Source organism: Pagrus pagrus (genome assembly GCF_965226575.1).
Source record: "Pagrus pagrus genome assembly, chromosome: 9".
Classification (NCBI taxonomy): domain Eukaryota; kingdom Metazoa; phylum Chordata; class Actinopteri; order Spariformes; family Sparidae; genus Pagrus; species Pagrus pagrus.
Window position 1 is genome coordinate 22,752,097 of NC_140193.1, and position 20,988 is coordinate 22,773,084.

The 20,988-nt window shown below is 41.6% G+C and overlaps 1 protein-coding gene across 3 annotated transcripts in view; it reads right to left on the reverse strand.

Annotated features, from left to right (window-relative positions):
- Window positions 1–7,335: 7,335 nt before the first annotated feature.
- The window catches only part of LOC311262031 (LIM domain only protein 7-like), a 53,699-nt gene continuing 40,046 nt past the window's right edge, over window positions 7,336–20,988 (reverse strand). For all 3 annotated transcript variants that reach the window (XM_084361142.1, XM_084361144.1, XM_084361143.1), the window contains 15 exons: window positions 19,398–19,559; window positions 18,281–18,465; window positions 18,103–18,166; window positions 17,067–17,123; window positions 15,937–15,962; window positions 15,314–15,421; window positions 14,098–14,184; window positions 13,202–13,617; window positions 12,931–12,987; window positions 11,532–11,581; window positions 10,705–10,882; window positions 10,119–10,442; window positions 8,672–8,780; window positions 8,119–8,221; window positions 7,336–8,031 (listed from right to left, as the gene is read on the reverse strand). In XM_084361142.1, the coding sequence (XP_084217268.1) occupies window positions 8,009–8,031; window positions 8,119–8,221; window positions 8,672–8,780; window positions 10,119–10,442; window positions 10,705–10,882; window positions 11,532–11,581; window positions 12,931–12,987; window positions 13,202–13,617; window positions 14,098–14,184; window positions 15,314–15,421; window positions 15,937–15,962; window positions 17,067–17,123; window positions 18,103–18,166; window positions 18,281–18,465; window positions 19,398–19,559 (1,949 nt within the window). In that variant the 3' untranslated portion in view covers window positions 7,336–8,008. The remainder of the gene's footprint in view (window positions 8,032–8,118; window positions 8,222–8,671; window positions 8,781–10,118; window positions 10,443–10,704; window positions 10,883–11,531; window positions 11,582–12,930; window positions 12,988–13,201; window positions 13,618–14,097; window positions 14,185–15,313; window positions 15,422–15,936; window positions 15,963–17,066; window positions 17,124–18,102; window positions 18,167–18,280; window positions 18,466–19,397; window positions 19,560–20,988) is intronic.

Sequence of the window (20,988 nt, forward strand, 5' to 3'; positions counted from 1 at the left end):
GCTATAGTAGCTGTAAGTGTGTCTGTCTGCTGTTCGATTGCCTAAAAAATGCTGACTATCGCTGCTTTAACACTTTAATTAAAGTATATTAAAAAGCATATTCTCACTCTGTGCATCCATATACAGTAGATCTTTGTCCAGATTTTTATATCAGTACGAAAGGAGTTTGTTCAGTCAGACCTGTAAAACATCACTGGGCCGTCAAAACCTGGAAAGTTGTCTGCTACACTGAACTGAACATTTGCCATTACATAATCAGCAAACCAGACTATTCTCCCTAAAGTGGTTAGAGTTTCACAAAAACATCCCATTACAGGCCAAATAAAAGCGAGGATTAGAACATAGCAGGTGAATCCACAAATGAAGTGCATTCAACAGCCTTTTGGGGCAATTCACCGCCAGTTATTCAAAATCCCTTGAAAGGTTGCAAAAAGTACATATCCTGAAAAGTATAACACATTCTGAAATAGCAGAGCAACATATACGTTTCAGTCTCTGTCATGATTCATTCCCATGTGTTACATAATCATTAGAAACAAAGACAGTAAATGGTTTCGCTGTCAGTGTGTGTTAATCGGACTGTTCCAGCCTCAGGTTGGCTTTAGGCTATCCAGAGGATTACTGAGTGTCGCATATAGCCACTCAAAGAGAGTGAGAGACAGTGGAACAAAGCTGGGTCCTGGCATTACTACATCCAGTGGTGAATGATCAGCACTCATGCACAGTCACAAACACTCTCCAGAGCTCCCTAAGGCATGTAGAGTGTGACACTGTTCTGCCAGAGAGGAATTTTACAGCCCTGCTTCTCTTTTGTCTACTCTGCTCCTCTGCATAGCCACACACACACACACACACACACACACACACACACACACACACACACACACACACACACACACACACACACACACACACACACACACACACACACACACTTTAAACCCACTTTCATTCCTACCTCATTTGCCCTTGCCTTGTGTATGTGACATAGATGTTTAATGGGTTCTGGAGCTGCACATTTAGATTAATATTGAACTCGCTATAACCACAGCTCAATAACAAATCATTTGAAAAAAATGTTATTTTTCCTCATTGCAATAATCTTACTTTGACATAGCAGCAATATAAAAAATGTTTGCAATTCACCTCACACACCAAGACGTACAGTGTACCCTCTACAAGTTAATACAGCCTTGACCTGAAGTTTCCAAACAGAGAAATATTTAGATTTGTACATCCTACTTTCTGTGTAAACAGTTGTGCTCTTCCCTTCAGGCTGTTCACAAAGCTAACAAATTTTGTGAATTATGATATCCATTGTAAGATTTCGGCCCACCCACACGCAGGTCCAGCCCTCCAGACTTCTCATTTTCAGTTGTTGATTTCACCATCTGAAATGAAAACTGTCAATGGCAGATTTTATCAGCTGTATAGCCTGCTAGCTATTTAACTTTAACTCCATGAGTTAGCTCAGTTTTCAATGTTTCCAGCTGACTCGAATCAAAATGAAGAACCTGCAAACAGGTCTCATGTTCGCATTTGATGGTTACGTACATGATACCACACTCATTCACTGCTGTGTACTGACAGAAAGGCCAGGGCTGATAAAGAAGCAGCATCGTTCTTTTGCTGAAGAGGAGTGCTCGATGGCCACCAGTAAGCATAGGGTATTTTTCTATTGTAACCTCGAACAGAAACACAACATGACATTTATATATAATTAGCGTGAATGCTAATTTTAGAGTTGGAAGCAGAGCAAGCTGTTTGTGCAGGAGTTTAGTGAACAGCAGTGTTACAATTAGTGAGAGAATTCTCTTTTAAGACCTCTTTTAATCCTTGATGGTAAAATGGTTTTCCACTATCGCAAGAACCCAATGGTCTGCAAAATGTCCATTTGTCCAACAGCTCGCTATTCCGAAAACAAACACCCATTGTTACGAGGATATACCCTCACCAACCTAGATATGTACCTTAACTGAAATACGTATCTGAACCCGAACCAGCTAAACTGCCACCATTTCACATCTTTAACCCGTTTCTATTATTGTTACCATTGTTACGAGGAAGGTACTTGACTTTTGTTACCACGATGAAAAAGTACACCATCGTCCTTTCCTGCATGTAACTCCAGGGAGAGTATGTATTTTAGGAGCAACAGGCCATCAGAGGAGTGAGCTTTTGCTTTCGGGTTAGCGGGCTTTCCCTCCAATGCAACATTTTTCAGACTTTTGTGGTTTTGGGATCATGGGCCGTCAAAACAATATGCAGTCCCCCCTTTAAATCCATCTCTTATCTCTCTAACCTCTTACATTCTGACACACTTTGTTGGTTTGTGCTGTAAAATGATTACCTATATAGGTGTTGTGATATACTCTGGGGGTGAGAAAGTGACATCCAATAGACACAGTTGGGGTTCATGGTTGTGATCCGTTTTTTTGGTAGCGCCACTTCGGATATTTTTCAGTGTCGCTGATGTAAATGCTTTAAACAGCCAAACTGAGAACTACGCCATGACATTTAAGTCGTAAAGGACATTTCTGCCTCAGCTAATGTGAGTATGACGGTGGGCCGGATGTTGTGGGCGGCAGGTACAAAGAGGACCTCCATCATGCCACCCTGTCTGTTTTTGTAGTGCAGACGCCAAAATGATTCTCCTGACATCAAATGAAGGGCAGATCTGGGAGTGTGTCGCCCACTCTTTTAAGTTTTCCTCTGATAAAATTCTAATTAACTTCAATCCTGGGTGACAAGTGAGGACAAGGGGTTGGGAGCAGAGGCGGGGGTAATGGGGGTCTGTGATGAACCTCGGTATGACATCTATGTCAGTTTGTGACAGACAAGCCTTGCGGTTCCCATCTGTGTACTTGTGCACCTTTACAAGCCAAGCAGTGAGCCTGCTGCTGCGACTCATCAAGTATATTCTGCTGCGTTCGTAGTGACTGAGTTGGACTGTAAGTGACATGCAATCAAATATATCGCCTCCGCTTCTGTCGCACATCTGTCGGGATAATGTCGGAGCAGATGCAGCAGACTGTGGGGTGGTGCTGCTTTCATGAATGGGTAGAGCTATGGCATAGAAAATGTGAGTGGAGTACAATAACAGGAATGTGCATGAATTTGACAGCATTCAGTCTCAGCCAATTATTGCTCTCCTGCGTTCATCATCCTCTGCTTGAAACATAGCAAAACAGCAGATAAAGAGCGGGAAATGCTTAACAGAGAATCAGTATTCCAGCTCATGCTCAGCTATAAGACTGGAGCAGGATGAAATAATACGAGGACAGAAAACGTGGCACCCTGGGCATAATGCAGTCTCAAGCATATCAGGGTGCCCCAGCTGTGACCATGCAGTCTTATCATTTCAGAGCCATTTAACACTTTCTACACTCCTTTGCTGTTCCATTGCATCTCGTCCCCAGTGATAAATTTCCCTCCTCAGCCACTAAGTAGAGGAACGGAAATAAATCGGATTGCTCTTTAAGGTCACGGAGAGAAATCACAGATGTTCTTGTTCCTGATTGTAACATGGCTGCATGGAGTCTTTCTCGCACGCACAGGAAGGAAGATAAAGAAAAGCTTTTTTTTATTTTTTTCCCCTGCAGAGACACTTCTTTCAGGAAACACTGGAGAAAAATGCTTTCCTTTGTCAAAACTGTAGCATCTGGATAAAAGACAGGAGGACAGCATTGTTCGCGATGAGTCATGTTTAATGATCATCTTCGGGGAACTAACCTGCTCTTTTGAATGTGTCGTATTTACCTTCAAGCCTTCACTCATCAAATGGATCTAGTCACACACCTTTGCCCTTTTGTGAGTCGGCAGGGATTAGAGTGAGCATTCATAATGAGGACAAGTAGGGATCCAGGCTGATCATTTGCTCATTGAACAAAAGGTCACAGATCAATATCTCCTGTACAAGTTTGAAAAAATGTCGTGTCTGCGGATGAGAGGTGATTATCTGTTGATAATAAGCAATTGATAGGCCGACCTGTGCCACCCATGAAGGAACTCTGAACTGGCAAGTACTTATTCTACATGATGAAAGCTTTTATTTGACATACACTATCCGTCAGGGAGTAAGGCGTGGATGTTATATTCCCATGTCATGGTGAATATCATCGTTACATTATGCACATTTTTAAATGTATTTTATTGATTAAGTACAAACTTAGGTTGTCATGGCGACAGTGGTATGTTTTATCAAACATAATAAACGCTAACGACACCTATATGAGTCTACATCTCACTGACGGGCGTGGTGTATGATTGACCGGTAGAGGCAGCAGATCTCTAATCTAAAACCAAATGAGTTGAACCCCAAAGCGCCAAAATAAAAGCTCTTCCCAACTGACATGTCAGCAGAAGAAAGTTCAGATGGCAATTTATAAAAACTTTAATGATGCAATGAAAGTTCTTTTTAAAATTAAATACATTTAATTGATTATTAATGGTTTTAAGTTACACTCAGATTAATTCCCATGCATTGATACAAGTAAGTAAGTGTACATTGTATCTACTTCCCATGAAATTATACTTTGGTAAAAAAATTAACTAAATATATTTAATCGTACGGACACAGCTTCAGCTATATCGGCGGCGCAATCTAAGTGAACCTGATGTCGTCGTTAACTACATAGCTGACCAGCTACGAGGTCCCGGGCGTCTCCATAATCTCAGGCCTATCATATCACAGTCATTATCTTGAGATCTCGAATTAATTACTGTATATCGTTATCTTGGGAAAACAAAGTTTCGTTATCTCGAGATCTCGAGAAAATTATCCCGTTATCTCGGGAATATTTCGAGATAATAACTCAAGATCTCGAGAAAACAAATGAAATTAACTTGTTATCACGGGATAATAGGAAATAAAATGTATGAATGCATGGCCCTTTAGAGCTTCCATATAATTGACTACTATGTATGTGTGTTCCATAGTGCATAAACAGGGCACTTAAGACTGACATGGGACTATGAAAATTTCATGTCACCATTATCCTGTCCAACATAATTGTGACTCATGATATTATCCTATAATCACCAAAATATTCTTAAAACTTTTAAATAAAAACTAAAATTACACTAATTAATAGTGGAATCACTTTAACCTTACAGTTTGCTATGAAAGCAATTTTTTTTACTGCATCACAGATAGGACACACATTCATTATAGTAAAAAGCAATAAATCCAAGAATCTAAAGTAAGTAATCATAAATCATAAAGTCTTCTTACACAAATAAATGGTGGTTAACCTGTCCTTCTTTGGTTTGGAAGCTGTAGTATTTATACAAATCCGATTTAACTTGTTTTTGTGGGGGCCCGAATTGCAAGCCATGCCTTCACCATAGTGATTGGCTTAGGCAATTCAAAATAAATCAGGAATATATCAACTTATTGTGAATGTTTCTTATTACAATCCACAGTAAACTCTGTTAACGTCCCATCCCTCCCTTAGACGCCATGACACCATTCTGTAATGGAAATGGAAACTGTTTAGTGTTAAGATTGGCTTCAAAATAAAAATAAGAATAAAAGCCTTTTCTACACCTTTTCATGGCCAAACATTCTCCACTGAAAATAAAACACTATGCTACCGTGAGTCTCACAGATTAATCTTGATCTTAAGAGAATTTACAGGTTTGCTCTAATCTCTGTGGTTAATTGAACTTCATGACGGCGCTTCAAACCGAATGCATGGTGCCTGCAAGCCATAGCAACAGGTCTGGTGTGACAGCATCTGCAATTACATGACTAATTATAGCAAGCTGCAGGTGAAATAACGCCAAGTGTGACAGGCATTGCTTCTAAGTGGCAAATGGCAGCTAGAGCTGCTCATCGAAGATGTCTTTAAATGTCACGGTGTTAAGTAGTGACGCAAATATCTGGTTTTCACTGAAAAATGTAACTTGATTAAGAAAGTGTAGCTTTCCCCAGAGCTCAGAGCCTAAATTCATCCTCACCTTTAATTAAATATATAAACTAAACCCCAAAATGTTACAACTATCCCATTAGGGCATTATGCTTATACAGCACTGTGGCTAAATCCTAAGGAGGCAGCATCTATACATGTCTTAAAGTATGTACTGTTAAATGTAATGCTGGGTAGTGCAGCAACAGCAGTCAACATCCAGCTGCAGTCTTCCTTGATATAAATCTTAGATCACAGTGCCCCCTTCTGGTGAGACTAAGCTACACCTAACCTTAAGAAAAAAAAACTCCTCAAAACCAACTGAGGTGTGGAAATGGAGCATGATTATTGGACTCACTCTTGTGTGTTGATTGTGAGGTTAATAAAAAAACATCATCCACATGGTCCTGACTTGAAATCTCCAGAAAAATGTGCAATCTTTCCTTCCAGCAGAAGTGCATTAAGAAGCAGCTTACAGGGAGTAGTAAGAGTTAGGAGCGACTTTTTGATGGAGGGTAGAGCGGGCATATCTAAGCTCTTCCATCTGTGTTCCATCTCTTTACAGGCCCTATTCTTCTGAGCAGCCAAGCATAATGTTTCCCTGTAAGCTCCAGCACACACACACACACACACACACACACACACACACACTTCGATTCTCCACGTCAAAGCCTTCCATAAAGGCTGGCTGCGGCCTTGGCTTCGGAGGAAAAAGATGGGATACTTATCCTGAAAGGTTTTATATTTCTCAGCCACTCGGCGCCATCCAGGCCGTGCTTGTTTTCTAAGCATAAGGATTAAAATCTGTCTCTCCCACGAGAGCGCCAAGAAAAATCTAAATAAGGATTCTAAGAATTGGAGAAGTCTCCCTCCAGGGGCTGTTTGTGCTTCACCTCAAGAATACAGCCAATTTCTGCTCGGCCCAACTTATTTCCATACACTGCTTCAATTGGGGTTATTTCCATTTATGGGAAATGAGGACAATTTCTTACCTTGCTGTTTAAAATGCATTTGGGAGATGCCAAGTGAACAGTCAGGGGCGTCCCTGCTCGTATGAATATTCAATATATGTTTATGCAGATATGATATCATGAAAAAAGCCACAATGACAGAATACATTAGGAAAAATAGCTTATCAAAGTGTAATCAAACGTAATGCATGCGCATTGAATGAAATATGCATGACAAATTGGCTTTGGAGAACACAGAGCAGGAAGGACCTTTGCACAAAAGCTCATTGAAATTCCTTTCATTATGGCTGTGGAGCAACAGAGAAACAGAGAGCGAGAGGGACGGACAGGGAAAGAGGAGTCTAATGATTTCTGATTACAGAGGCAGGAAAAGCCTTGCATCATCTGCTGGAATATCATTACAAAGAATTATGTAATTTTACACTGTGGCAAAAAGCACACAAAAACACACGAGATGAGCGTTTCAACATTTTATTTACAAATGTTACTGCTTGCCTCAATTCCATTCGATATGATATATTCTTCACACGGAAACCTGCTAGTGTGTACAATCCTCCATCTATCAGTGAAAACTCCAAGTGCTATCCAAGCAGACGGTTTTAAATATACTTTGAAAGAATTCTAATAGTCTGAATTATTTCTCCCTGTTACAAACGAAAAAGGCACATAGACATGATAAGAGAAGCTCGGTCGACGAAACGTGTTAATACCACAAGCAGAAAAAGAAGCGTGAACAAGAGGAGATGATCCTGCGGGGTTCCCCTTAAACTCTCTAAAATCTGTCCCAATGACGGTCATTACAAAGATCTGCCTCGATGGTCTTATAGACAATTTAACGATTTGACTAGTATCGTAACTAAAACATTTAAAACCTCCGGTGCATGCAGAACCCTTACACTTTGTACAACTGTAATACTTAATATGATATAAACACATTAAAGGAGATAACTTCTTTGCAAGCTTACCCTCTTAATCACACACTGGAAAAACACAAATATAATTCTCATCAGCGGTTTTAATCCCAAACCAAGTGTTCCAACTATTTGCAGTGGCGTCACTGTTCGCTTTAATGTTCATGGGTTGTTGTCGCAAGTAGTTTCTTCGTCAATCTGCTGCAGTATGGTCACGTCACATAGCGGTTGGTTGGCCAGCTGAAAGAAAAACAAACAGCAGTATTACACTTGAAGACAGCAAACAACAACACATCATCTGGACAATCTGACTGATCATGCACTCACTTTTGAATCGCATGTAGCAGGAGTTACAGTAGAGCTGTTTGTTTCGTATTCTGACTTCCGCCCCTGTTTCCGATCCTCCAAGGTCAGACAGGCAGTCGATACACTGAGGAGGTTTAGGAAAAGGAAGAGTTAAAGAGCTACTCAACTTGTTAAAACTAGACCAAGTCCAAAGGAGGAAGAAGGAGGACAGACAGAAGCCCCTTGATAGTGTGTGTAGGGAGAGAAAAATGAAGGTAAAGGAATTAAGAACCAAGACTGAGAGGGTGGATCACTGTTCAGGTGAAGGAGAGCAATCAAGAGGTGACCAAAGTTCCAGGAGGGATCAACAACGAGAGTTAAGCATTAGTAAAGAAAAGAAACAAAGTGAGGGGTCGATTAGTTTGACTTGCAGGTTTTGGCACAGAAAATCTACTTGGCTCAGCACCAACGGATCGGGACCTTCAGATTCACCAGGTTAGTAATAAAAAGAGACTGGAGCGGTCAGGTTAGTTTTGAAGGATCGGCCGAGGTGTGCCGATGGCGTGCTCCTGGACGACAGGAGCTCAGCTCTCACCTTAAAACAGCTCAAATGATAACAGAGCCCGAGGGACTCGATGATCATGGCTGCTCCCTTTCCCAGCGGGTTGTCACAGAACGTACAGATTTTCTTGCCACTCACTGACCTGGATTATAGAACGTACAGCTGTGATTGGAGAACCGAGCACACACATGCATGTACGACACATGTATGTAATGCACACACACAACACATGTTCACACTGGTATACAGAAGGGTTAAACTGATGAATCATTTGTCTGCTACAGTAACAAATCCGCCCAATATTGGCCTTTTGTAAAATATTAATTTTGGATGACGGCCAATCACGTCCTCTGCTAATATGGAACAGGAGCTCCTCTGTGATCAAAGCTCAACCAAATCATCCTGTAAAACATTTATTATTTAGCATTTTGAATTAAACTGTTCAGTCAGCTAAAATCATTTCTCTACTAATGTTTCCTAATTAAACTTTTTTGGGACAAGCATAAAGTAAAATTATTAGCAACCTATTATTATCATAATGCCGACATGGAAACAATTCGGCCAAAAAACATCAAGTCGTGATAGCTTAAGTCCTGAAGGGAGAATTCACCCCTCATGAAAAATACATAATTTTCCTCTTACTTGTCGTGAGTGAGTCGCAGAGTTTTGGAGATATCGACCTTAGAGATGTCAGCCTTCTCTAGACTATAAATGGTCTCGCATGCATCTACTCATGTACAAGAGGCTTGCTAACTAAGCTAGCTAACGTTACAGCTGAGCTGAGGAGGACACCATTAATGTTTCAATTCTGCACTTCTGGCTGTAGTTCGGTAGAAACAAAATAGTTCCTGCATGAAACTGCCCACAACAAGCTCTGTGGATTATCTTGAGTAACCAGGTCATGATTTGTTGTCATGAAATGTTTTTTTGGTGCTTTGAGCACAACAAGCTTAGAGCCATCTAGCTCTATTATATTTGAGGGGAGGCAGACATCTTTAGGGCTGACATCTGCAAAACTTGGCAGCTCACATCAATACAATCTAGATGATAAATAGCAGGTAGGATACAGGTAGGAAAAATATGTCATTTTTGATTTTGGGGTGAGCTGTCCCTTAAAAATGTCGGTGCCAGACTGTCGCTTCACAACACTTGAACACAGAAAAACATGAACTCGAAAAATGATTGTATGTGCAAGTGAAATTAAACAGGGAATCTGTAAAAACACACTGCAAAGACCAGAGTGTGACCTGTCAGGTGTAAACTGAATGTCACATAAAACAATATCAAACGAACATCATGTTATAATACATTCAAAAGTAAAACTAGTGAAAACTATTTAGGTTCAGCTTCCCTTTATCACCACTCCCCATCCAAAGTTTAACAACACAACCTGGACTATGATGATAAATCCCAGTATACCAGTAAGATATTAGAGGCAGCTTGCTGGGGCTGTTATGCGAAGCAGCATTGTTGATTTTACCTGCTGCGCTGCTGAGGGGGGCCTGCCTCAGGCCTGGGCTCCGGAGAGGAGGTGGGTGATGGAGAAGAGGGTGAGGGGGACGGTGACTGCCGGGACCAAGGGGACGAGGGGGTTCCTGCCCCGCCTCGGAGGGAGCCCATGGACTGGGAGGAAGGCAGAGTGGAGGAGGCGGGCCGCTGGGCCCCTGAGCCGCCACCGTAAAAGGAAGAGCTGCCGGAGAGGGCAGAGTGAGGCCGGTTGTAGTTTGGGATATTAGTGTTACTTCTGGGTGTCCATGATGAGCGCCAGGGATTGTAGGCGTCCAAGTTGTCAAGAGACTCCCCTCTGCAAAGCCAGCCCAAGCCACACCCATGTTAGCTGGTTAGTAGAGGCATTTAAAATGGCTACCAACTGTACCCATGGCAATTGTTTGATTGTTAAATAATCCAAACAAATGATCCAAGGCCAGAGAGTGGTAGCCAGACTCATGAATGTTTTCATTCAGCACACAACAGAACAGCATATTAGTAGGTGTAAATAGTCGACCACCACCATCACACATCACAGATGGATTTTTTTCCTCCTGTAAAAGCTGTGTAGGCTCTACCTGCGCATGGGCGGCACCTCAGGCTCCTTGACTGTGCTGGCGGCGCGCTGGCGGATCCAGCTGCTGTCCGTCAGCAGCGGAGTCTTCTTCTTCATCTCGTTCAGGATCTGCTGCCGCTCTGCTTCTGCCTGCGTCGCGGACTGCTGACCCTTCCTCTCACCCACTCCACTGCCCGTCGCTGCACACGGAGGGGACAGATAAGTAAAAATGATGCTGGAGGAAATGAAAAGTTTCTGGAAAGTCGAAACTAGATAACGGGCGGAGAAATTGGTAAAAATGGTACAGAAAGATTGAGATTGTGATGATGTTTTCTCAGGTCTGGTTCGATTAGACCAATGTCTTTAATTACAATTAAAATATAGAAGGAATAATGCTGCAATGAATTAGTTCATTGTTTTTGTTGTTGCAGTTGGCAAACTGACTGATTTACAATTTGAATCATCAGCTGTTAATCACACAGTTCTCAGTTTTGATTTGTCATAATTGACTGTGTTTCAGATTGAACACAGAGGCGGAGGTTCACCACCTCTCTCTGGCTCTCTGTATCTCATGGCACTGAGGATGTTTCTCCTCTCCATCTCCAGCTCAGATGCAGCCCTCTGACTCTGGGCCTCTCTGTCACGCGCACTTCTCAACTGCTCTTCCAGCAGCCAGTGAGCCATGCCCCCCAGCTGCATATGCACACCTACGGTGGAGTACAGCCCACATACATGTGCAACAACATTCGGACATGGAGTCATTTATGAGACATTCATCCAGTCTGCTTCTTTTTACATTGAAGGTAAATTAGAATAGCTTTTAACTAACAGTGAATCAAGAAAACAAACCTTTCCAAGGAGGTTCTTCATCAAGCTGGGGAGATGATTTTGATTTCATCCTGTCAGACAACAGAAAATAAATGTCAGGGCCTGATTGAAAAAAACAAACATAAAGTTACAGTTTTGAAAACAGTTATCGAAATAATAGAGAAACAGTTATAAGGGAAAGTGCTGATGGCTGACCAAACTCAAGGAAAATTCTGATCTCAGCTAGAGGCCTAACCCACTTGTTGCAGCACTTGTCACCTAATATAAAGAGACGCTGTTTGAAGGATTCACTTTAAATGCAGCTGGCAAGAAACAAGGCAGAGAATATCTGAACAGTTTTTCTTTTGGCTGAAAAACGTGTTGAAAATATGACAAGATAAAAACATGATTTACTGCTTCAAAGGCAGTACATGAATAAATAAACAAGATAAATTATGTATGTAGTGAACTGCTACCTGCTGTATATATATTCAGGTTACATGAGCACATGAGTGACAAATTGTTCTAGGAGCTGGTGTTGGCGCTTGGCAGGATTATATGCTTGTGACACAATGTTTTGGCAGTTTTGGTACAACAACAAATTGTGCTGCCAAAATACCTGCTGGTGTACATAATTACATGAAGAACTCAGAAAAGGTGAACTAGGAGCTGAAAACGTGAAGCGGCTAACATGAAAGCAACATTTCTTTAGTCCCCCTATTTAGCATTTAAAAGCCACATGTTGCATTCATACTGTACTTGGACAAATATGGGACAGGATATCACCAGAGTAATTGCAAACTGCCGCTGCCTTTAGCTAGTTAGCGCAGTTAGCCATGTGGTACTATTAGCTGACTCAATTATGCCCAGACTGAGTTTGAAGCAATGGGGCAGTGATGGTGTTAACACCACTAGCACAGGAGCCTTGGACCACCGGGGCTGCTGGTTTAGATGGTTTCCAGTTTATAAATGACTTGTTCTGTAAATAGATCTTTACTCTTGTGATCAAAAACATTGATCTGAAGCGAAATTCTGAGGCTGCTCTGTAGAAAGTCTTTTAATAAATAAATAATACATTTCTGGCTCAAATGAACAACTTTCAGTTACCCTTCTTAACTTCCTGGTTTAAGCAACACCCACTTCCTGATTAAGCCCCACCCATTCAACTTAGGCATATAATATACTGTGCTTATGAATGCTAAATTGGAGGACCTAACATAAAATGTTTCCCAACGATTCAACTCATTATTCTGAAATAATATAATAATATCATAAACTGTTGCATTGCATTGTTGCTCTGTATTACATAAAGTTGGGTATGAAGCAAACATGTATCATATAAAAAGTATGCGTTGTAAGAAGAGATTAGTTGGATGCAGAAAGAAGCATTATCTTTAAAAGTGTGAGTGCAGATGCAGTTTGTTGAATCTCTTGTACTGACCTATCTTCAAAGGACAGTGGAGGCTGGACATTGTCAAAGTTATAGGAGCCACCAGCCCTGATGTGTGTGGAGAGGTGGGGGGATGGTTACAACACAAAGTTGGATGACAAAGCACATGCAAACATATTAGTTGCACTTGTGTTAATGCACAAACAATAAAGCAGGTTATGTTGTACACTTAAATGTGTTATTGTCAACATGGTGGACAAATGAGGAAGAAGGGTGAGTAAAATGTGAGGACAGCAGGAGGAGGAGCAGTGTCTCTACTGACCACGGCTGCTGCTGCTGCTCGAAGGCTCTCTCCCGCTCTCTGCGCTGCTGCTCGAAGGCTTCCTGCCGCCTCCTTTCTTCCTCCCTCTCCTCCTCTCTCCTCCTCTGCTGTCTTAGCTCTTCCTCCTCCCTCCTCTTCCTCTCCTCCTCCTCCTCCCTCCGCTTCCTCTCCTCCTCCTCCCTCCTCTTCCTCTCCTCCTCCTGCTGCCTTTCTCTCCTCTTCCTCTCCTCCTGGAGACGCTGCAGCTCCCGCTCCTCCTCCTCCCTCCTCCTCCTCTCCTCTGCCTGCCTTTGGCGCTCCAGCTCCTCCTTCCTCTTTCTCTCTTCCTCTTCCCACGGAGGAGAGGTGGGCCGGTTGACTGGAGAGAGGGGTGAGTGTGGGCTGAAGCTGTGGCTGTTCACCTCCAGGCTCCCGGGCTGCCGCAAGAGAAGGAAGGAGAGATGATAAGAGGAAGCATTGAACACATGATGGTGTTAACTAATCTGAGCCTTATTAACCTTCAGGAGGAACTGCAACAATAGTGGAGTAACTTGTGTCATTCCCCGAGGGGACAACCAGCAAGTAATTTGCAATTCCAATCAATGGGGAGTTTTTGTTGCAAAACTATGAGCTGGAAAGACTTTGGTCGTTACAGTAAGCGTAGCCACACACTGTGTCTCAATTTGTGAATGTCCACTTTATTAAATATTGTTCTGCTTTCACGATGAATGGATCTGCATTTTAAATTGCCACATGCTGCATAAGCACTTTCAGTGGTCGCTAAAACTAGAAAAATGCTATGTTAAATGAAGCCCATCTAGATAATTTGATTCAGAACATATGGCCATCTTTTAATATTCTCCAACTTTTTCAGTTGTAAGGCTATAATTTATGCAAATTAAAATGCTTCTTGTTACCTCTTGTTGGTCTTCGTTCGTGGTGATCTCCTGCTGAGCCTTCAGCCACTCCTCCTGCAGTTTCTCCTGGTCACGCTTATATTTCTCCTGGAGAAAAGGGAGGGAGGTCAAAGGGCATGCAATTAAATGGCATGCATGCACACAGTCTCTCACACACACACACACACGCACGCACAAACCTAAAAAAACAAAACACATACAAAGACTCTACACAGATCTAAAATTATACGACCAAATTTTAGAGCTGGTGGGAAGAATAAGTAATAGGGTGCGAGAATGCTAAACATAGATATTGTAGCTGTATCGTTTTCAGATTATTCTCAGCTCACCTACAAGTTCTCTAACCACCCTGAAAGTTGATAAACCTGTAGAAGAGAAGCTCGCCGAGGGCTGGAAGTCTCCCTGGCACATCATAAAATCAGGCCGTGTATCCAACAGGGACTAAGACTGGAGGAGTAACGAGCCTTCGCGGCTACATCAGCGCTCTGCTTGGACACCTTTGATCTCCATCCAGAAATAGATCCTCAGAAAAATGTTTTGACAGGACTCTACTACATTTAAGCCCAATGCTCCACAGATGCTTTGCTTTCAGCTGTCAGAGCGTTCTGTAAAGTTTTCAGTTTTGAGCCTATTAGGAGCTGTCCGCATTGATTGTGAGGACTTCCTAGCCTGTCATTTCAAGCTCTGTGCCTCTGTGTCTCATTGTGAGACGAGGCACACGACAGATTTCCATATGGGTATTTTAGATTAAATGGATTGTGAGGTTGCTTTATTCTGTGTTTTGGGTTGCCAGTTTGTTAGATACAGCTACAGCATGGATGGAGTGCTACCTGCTGTACGGATGGAGTGCTACCTGCTGTACATATGGAGGACTCGAACTGCCAAAATTGAATAAATAATAAAATGTCTCATTAAATAAATACATTAATATGCAACTGAATGCGGCAAAAATATATTCAAAAATACATTTAGAAAAAGTTTGTCCGTGGCTCACGATATAAAACAAAAGCAAAAACTGAGACAAAATATAAGTTTCTATTCTCTGCAAACTATAGAGTCACAGTACACTGACACTTCTTGAAGACAATTTTAACAAAAACTGAACATCATCACCTTTATGAAAGTACAATTTATTGCAGGGTTGATTAATGTACATAATAAACTCGGTGTATATTGTGACATGACAACACTGTTGTACGATAGTGCCTCTATGTACCTGTAGGAGGCGCTCCTGTTCCTTCTGCCATTTCTCTTGCCTTCTGCGCTCCTCTTCTGGATCCCAAGACCAGCGGCTGGATGATGGAGTGATTGCAGGAACAGGTATCTGCAGACAGAGACGATACACATGCAGCACACATGCACATGTATGTAAAGTCAGTCTAGTAGACAGTGTCATCATCAAACTAGTTAATGCCACCCAGAAATCAGCAAGTGTCTACTGGCTGTTGTTTCCCAACACCTCTACCTGCTCCTGATGATGGTTATGAAGTAAAGCTTGATAATGCGAATATGCCTCTGAACATTTTGGGAGCACTTATATTAACTCAGTGTTCTTGTAATATCTGGCAACTGCATCACATCAGCTGTCAGCTGTATGACATCCTGACTCACTTTGTGGTATTGTCGAGTCATGTCAATTTGAATAACAATTTGGACAATATGGAACACAATTTATTCTTAGACCAGTAGTATTTTACTTCTCCATTTTGAAAGATTCATCACTGGGTCTGGGCTTGTAATCTCTGCTGTAACTGCTTTTAAAGATGTTGTCATTTTATCAATAAGAGCAAAAGCAAAAGAGATAAAAAGTGTCTTTTGTGCACTGCTAACACTACTCACATTTGGCATTGCAGACTCTGATCCTCCTTGAAAAGAAAAGAAAATCATCCAGTCAATATTTGCGGCATGCAGAGGCAGAGCAAAGAGTCAACCGCGAGGCCATGTACCATAGCAACACAAAGCTGACAGGCTTATTAAAGTTTCAACTTGATTTTTAACTCAAGTACAGAAATCATCATCGACAATGACATTTCAAACCACAACAGTAATTGAGGTTTTTCAACAAGCCTCGAGAAACAAAGGTCAAATTTCACCCACTAGGACTTATTGATTCCCTCAATTCAAGATCACCCACTTGTTGACATTTACATTGGATGCCAGCCCTGAATAGGAAAATCAATAATCTGATTGTGAAGACAAGATCACACAAACTGAAAGCAAAAACACACATTTCAGCAGCATGCACACGAGTACAGCACAGCCAGTCTGAAAGACTAACATACGGTTCAATGACTGCATGCCAAGAGAGCACGAGGAGGCTTTTAACTTCATGCGCAGCAAAGTGCAGAGTGTAACAATGTGTTAAACCATTCACAAAATACCACGAACACAACATTCAAAGATTTGTGTTTGTGGTTGGTACGCTCATGGAGTGTTGACATGCTGTCCAGACTATGTTTTTTTTAAATTTTTATTTTATTTTATGTCATCTCTTCAAAAATAATAAGTTGCAACATTTTCAAATTTTCCCCAAAATATCTCTAGACCCCCTTGGTTTAAAAAGCATGTCAGCATCCCAGGCTGTACCAAGCGAAGGTGAGGAGGTCACTGCACACTCAACCCTGTTTACCACAGAGGTAGACCAGCGCACTGACACTGGACCCTGAGCCACCTGAAGGAGGGAAGGGGGCACAGCACAAGGGTTAAGCTCTGGCACCAGACAAGACTGTCAAAAAAAGCTCCAAACCAGAGCCATGGAGGAGTTCGAATCCTGACAGCTCATGATCAACTGATAATAGGGAACCTGTCAATTAAACATGAGGCTGTGACTGACAGGAAACATGCAAAAGTCCATTGGAAATTTGAGGAATTCAGCGAGACAAAAGCACATAGAACCCAGCCACCAGACTACACAGATGTCTTTATCATTATCAGCCATTAAGCCCAAGTCGGTCAGCACTTTTTTTTACCTGTTTCAAAAAACTCTGACCTCCGTTTTAAGTTTTTCAAAGATATGGGTTCTGACTCTACATGAGAGATGGAAAACAGGATACAGTGAGGCACAGTACAGGAGAGAAACAAGTTTCACTAGGGGGATATATTACCATATATTACTAATACATGAATTATACATACAGTAGATAACGCTTAAAGGCAAAGTTCACTCCAAAATATTTTTTCCCTCTTACCTGTAGTGCTATTTTTTGCAGAGTTTTGGAGATATCAGCCAGAGAGATGTCTGCCTTCTCTTGAATATAATGGAACTAGATTGCACTCGGCTTGTGGAGCCAAAAAATACATTTGACAATGTCTCTTTCCAGAAATCATGACCCAGATACTTCACAAACTTTGTTGTGAATAGTTTCTTGTGGGAACTTTTTTTCTTTCTACCAAACTACACCATCTCACCACACAGAGAGAGCAAGCATCTGCTCATGGACGAGGGGCTTGTGCTCGTCACAGATACTGTATGGCTGCTCGGGAAGTAAACAATTAGCTTAGTTAGCTGAACTCGCTTCCTCCTGCGCAGTGATACAAAAAGAAAATAGTTCCTACATGAAACTGGTCACAACAAGCTTGTGGATTAATCTTGAGGAACCAGATTCAAATTATTTTTTTTGCTAGAGTGCCATCTAGATCCATTATATTAGAGAGAAGGCAGACATCTCTACAGCTGATATCTCCAACACTCTGCAACCCACACCAAAACAATCTAGATGGATAAACAGCACTTCAGGTAAGAGGAACAATGTGTGTTTCTGATCTTGGGGTGAGCTGTCCCTTTAAGATATCTCATAATCATATGTCTCAGTGTGGTTTTGTTACATCATTCTGTTACATAACAAAGTAAATGTCATCAGTATTATCCACAGCGGTCGAGTGTTTGCAAAAAGTTTCTTCCAAAACTAAGTCAACAGAATGACACCCCCTACTGGTGTGCTCAGTACAGAAATAGTCCTCAGGATCAATTTCATAACCTTTCTGATTGTGCGCCCTGCTCTTTACCTTTGTTCCTCCTGGTCACCATCTCCTCAGGGAAACCTCCATTAACTCCGTTTGAAGCCACATCCTGCAGGGAGACACGACAGGGTGCACACTCATTAAAGAGGCACTCGACTGGGAACAAAACAAGACTAAAACTTGATCACACCTGAGTCGACCTGGGTGATTCTGGGTCACTTACGACAACTGGGTGGGCGGAGGCCTCTTTGGATGGCAGCGTTTCCCTTGAATGGCGTGAGGTGAAATCCAGGCTGGAGCTGACGGTGTTTGTGTCAGAGGAACCTAGAAGTATCGGATGATCCGTACTGGTCAGATTGATGGTCTTATGGCTTTTAAATGGCAGGGAAGGTTGATCTCTGTCCCAGTCTGCATGCAGACAATGCAATGGCAAAAATGTGTTTGCACATAAAAAACATGTTTTTTTCTGTGCCAGTGTGTGTGAAGTAGTTGTTCTGTGAATGTGACACCCAACATTCAACAAAGAATGTCTTTTTAGTGTACATGAAGGCCACTATGAAGCAGGGGACAAGGTTGCTGTGATGGTGTTGTTATAGAGAGCAGCAGGGGAAACAGAGAAACCACCTTCCCCAGCCATGCAGCCTATTAAAGCTTTCATAAACACACACAGTGTTTCTAACAGGCTCACAACCACTAAACTATTTCGACAATTACTGTGTGTTAGTTCAAGGGAGCTACTCCGGGTGGTTTATTATTTCTGTAAGGGGACACTGACGTGGTTGGAATAAGTAAGCCTGTTATACTAACACTGTGAAAACAGCACACTCAGAGGACAGTGGACCTGAGCTGGTATGCATGGATATACAGGAGAGTGCTGATGAGAGAGAAAAGGCAGCAGAAACAACCAGTAGAAATAAAAGGGGGAAGAAAGGAATATGGAAAAACAAGGACAAGAAAAACACACACAGGAAGAAAAAGAAAAAAGAAAATCCAGCGAGGTCAACACAATAACAGTCTTCCCTTGTCAGACGGGGAAAAAAGTTACACCAGCTGTCATGAGATCATTCATGGATGATTTCACAATAGTTTACGGACCAATTTCAAGTGTCAAAACTGTTTAGCAACGCAAGCAGCATAAGCAATACTGTCAGTCCAGGAATGCAACCCTTAAAGTGGTTCAATTCATCTCCCGCTCTCTCTCTCTCTTACACACACACGCACACACACACACACACACGCACACACACACACACACACACACACACACACACACACACACACACACACACACACACACACACACACACACACACACACACCGTTCAGACTCGCAGACTCACTGTTCTTGCCGTGACGGCGTATATCCATGACCAGGCTGCCCTCCTGCAGAGCCTCCTCCATGCAGGACTTCCAGTCTGTGTAGCTCATTTCTGCCACCTGCTGCCTGTTCACCGTCAGCACCTCGTCTCCGGCCTGAAGCTGGCACATCTCAGCCTGGCTGCCTGTAACCACAGGGAGGGACAGAGGGTCATTGGCAGTAGAGAATGTACCCAGTTGTACCACTGTAGTGACTATCACAAGGTCTCAAAGTCAAAAGAGCCATTATTCTTGCTTTTAATCATCAAACAGTGGTTGTTTTAGTCGTTTCACTGAAGTTGAATTTCCAAGAAATTATTGTGATATGAGAATTTGTACTGTGGAGACTTAAATGACTCCCACCAGTAGAATCTTACACACATAATGTTCATTGTTAAAAATGTCTTTCTTCTTCTTAACTTTTGATTTAAGTTTTTGACAATGACCTATATGTTTCTTTGTTTTCAAAGGAGTCTCAGTTTTTATCTGTATTATTTAAGATGGAAATGCAAGCAAAAATTTACAGCGTATTTGGTGTGACAGCTACTAAACAATGCTGAAAGCTACTGTCACAAACTGCCTCTTCTTTGAAACAAAGACAGAATACATATTCAGTGATAGAATGTAACTGAGTACATTTACTCAAGTACATTACTTAAGTTTGAGAGGCAAATGTTTTATTTGATTTATTAATTTATTTGATAACTTTAGATACTAACTTTTTTTTATTGGCGCTGGATAAAGAAAACACTGAGTCAGGTAATTGGAGAAATGCTGAATATTGGCTCTATTAATTGGCCAGATGGGTAGTCAGTCGACCAATAGTATACAGTATACATACACACAAATGTATCTATGATTTACTTTTACTTGTGTTGCCAGAAAATTACATTTGATACTTATGTACAGTTAATATTGGAAACTTTAAGACTATTAATCAATTACTATTTGAATGAGTGTTATATTACAATGGTATCATAATTTTGCAGTTATATTTATGTTTAATTGCTCTTAATTGATTACAAGTTTAACGTGGGATTTAACATTTTACCATTTACCCAGCAATTTCTACAAACATCCTTTTAAGATCAGTACTTTGTTTGTTAGTACGTTCCTTTGCCTCGTTGCTCTGCGTAGCTGCATGTGTGGATAATGTGGTTAATAACAGTAGCTCATTCATGCTCTGTTGCTTTGCACTGCTTTGCATGTCTGCTGAACAGTGGATGTGGTCATCGTACTGTTGCATCTGTGTTTTGCTTCTTCTTGCTGCTTTGCATGATTTGTGCTGTACTCTTATGCTCTATGCTCATACCGTTGCTTTTGTTCTCAACTTGGCATGATATTGTCTTTTGTGTGGTTTTATTCCTAAGCTGTCACTTCAATGTTTTTTCAACATCTTGCCAAAGGACTGCAGTTGAAAATTTGCCAGCTGGCCAACGCCAGCACATTTACAAATGTCGATTAATGCGCATCGTTCTTAAATATAAAGAGTTCACATAACACAATGGATGATTTGACAAGACTGACATGTTGTAAACAAAGTTATGCTGAAGTAAGTAGATGCGTCCCCATGTA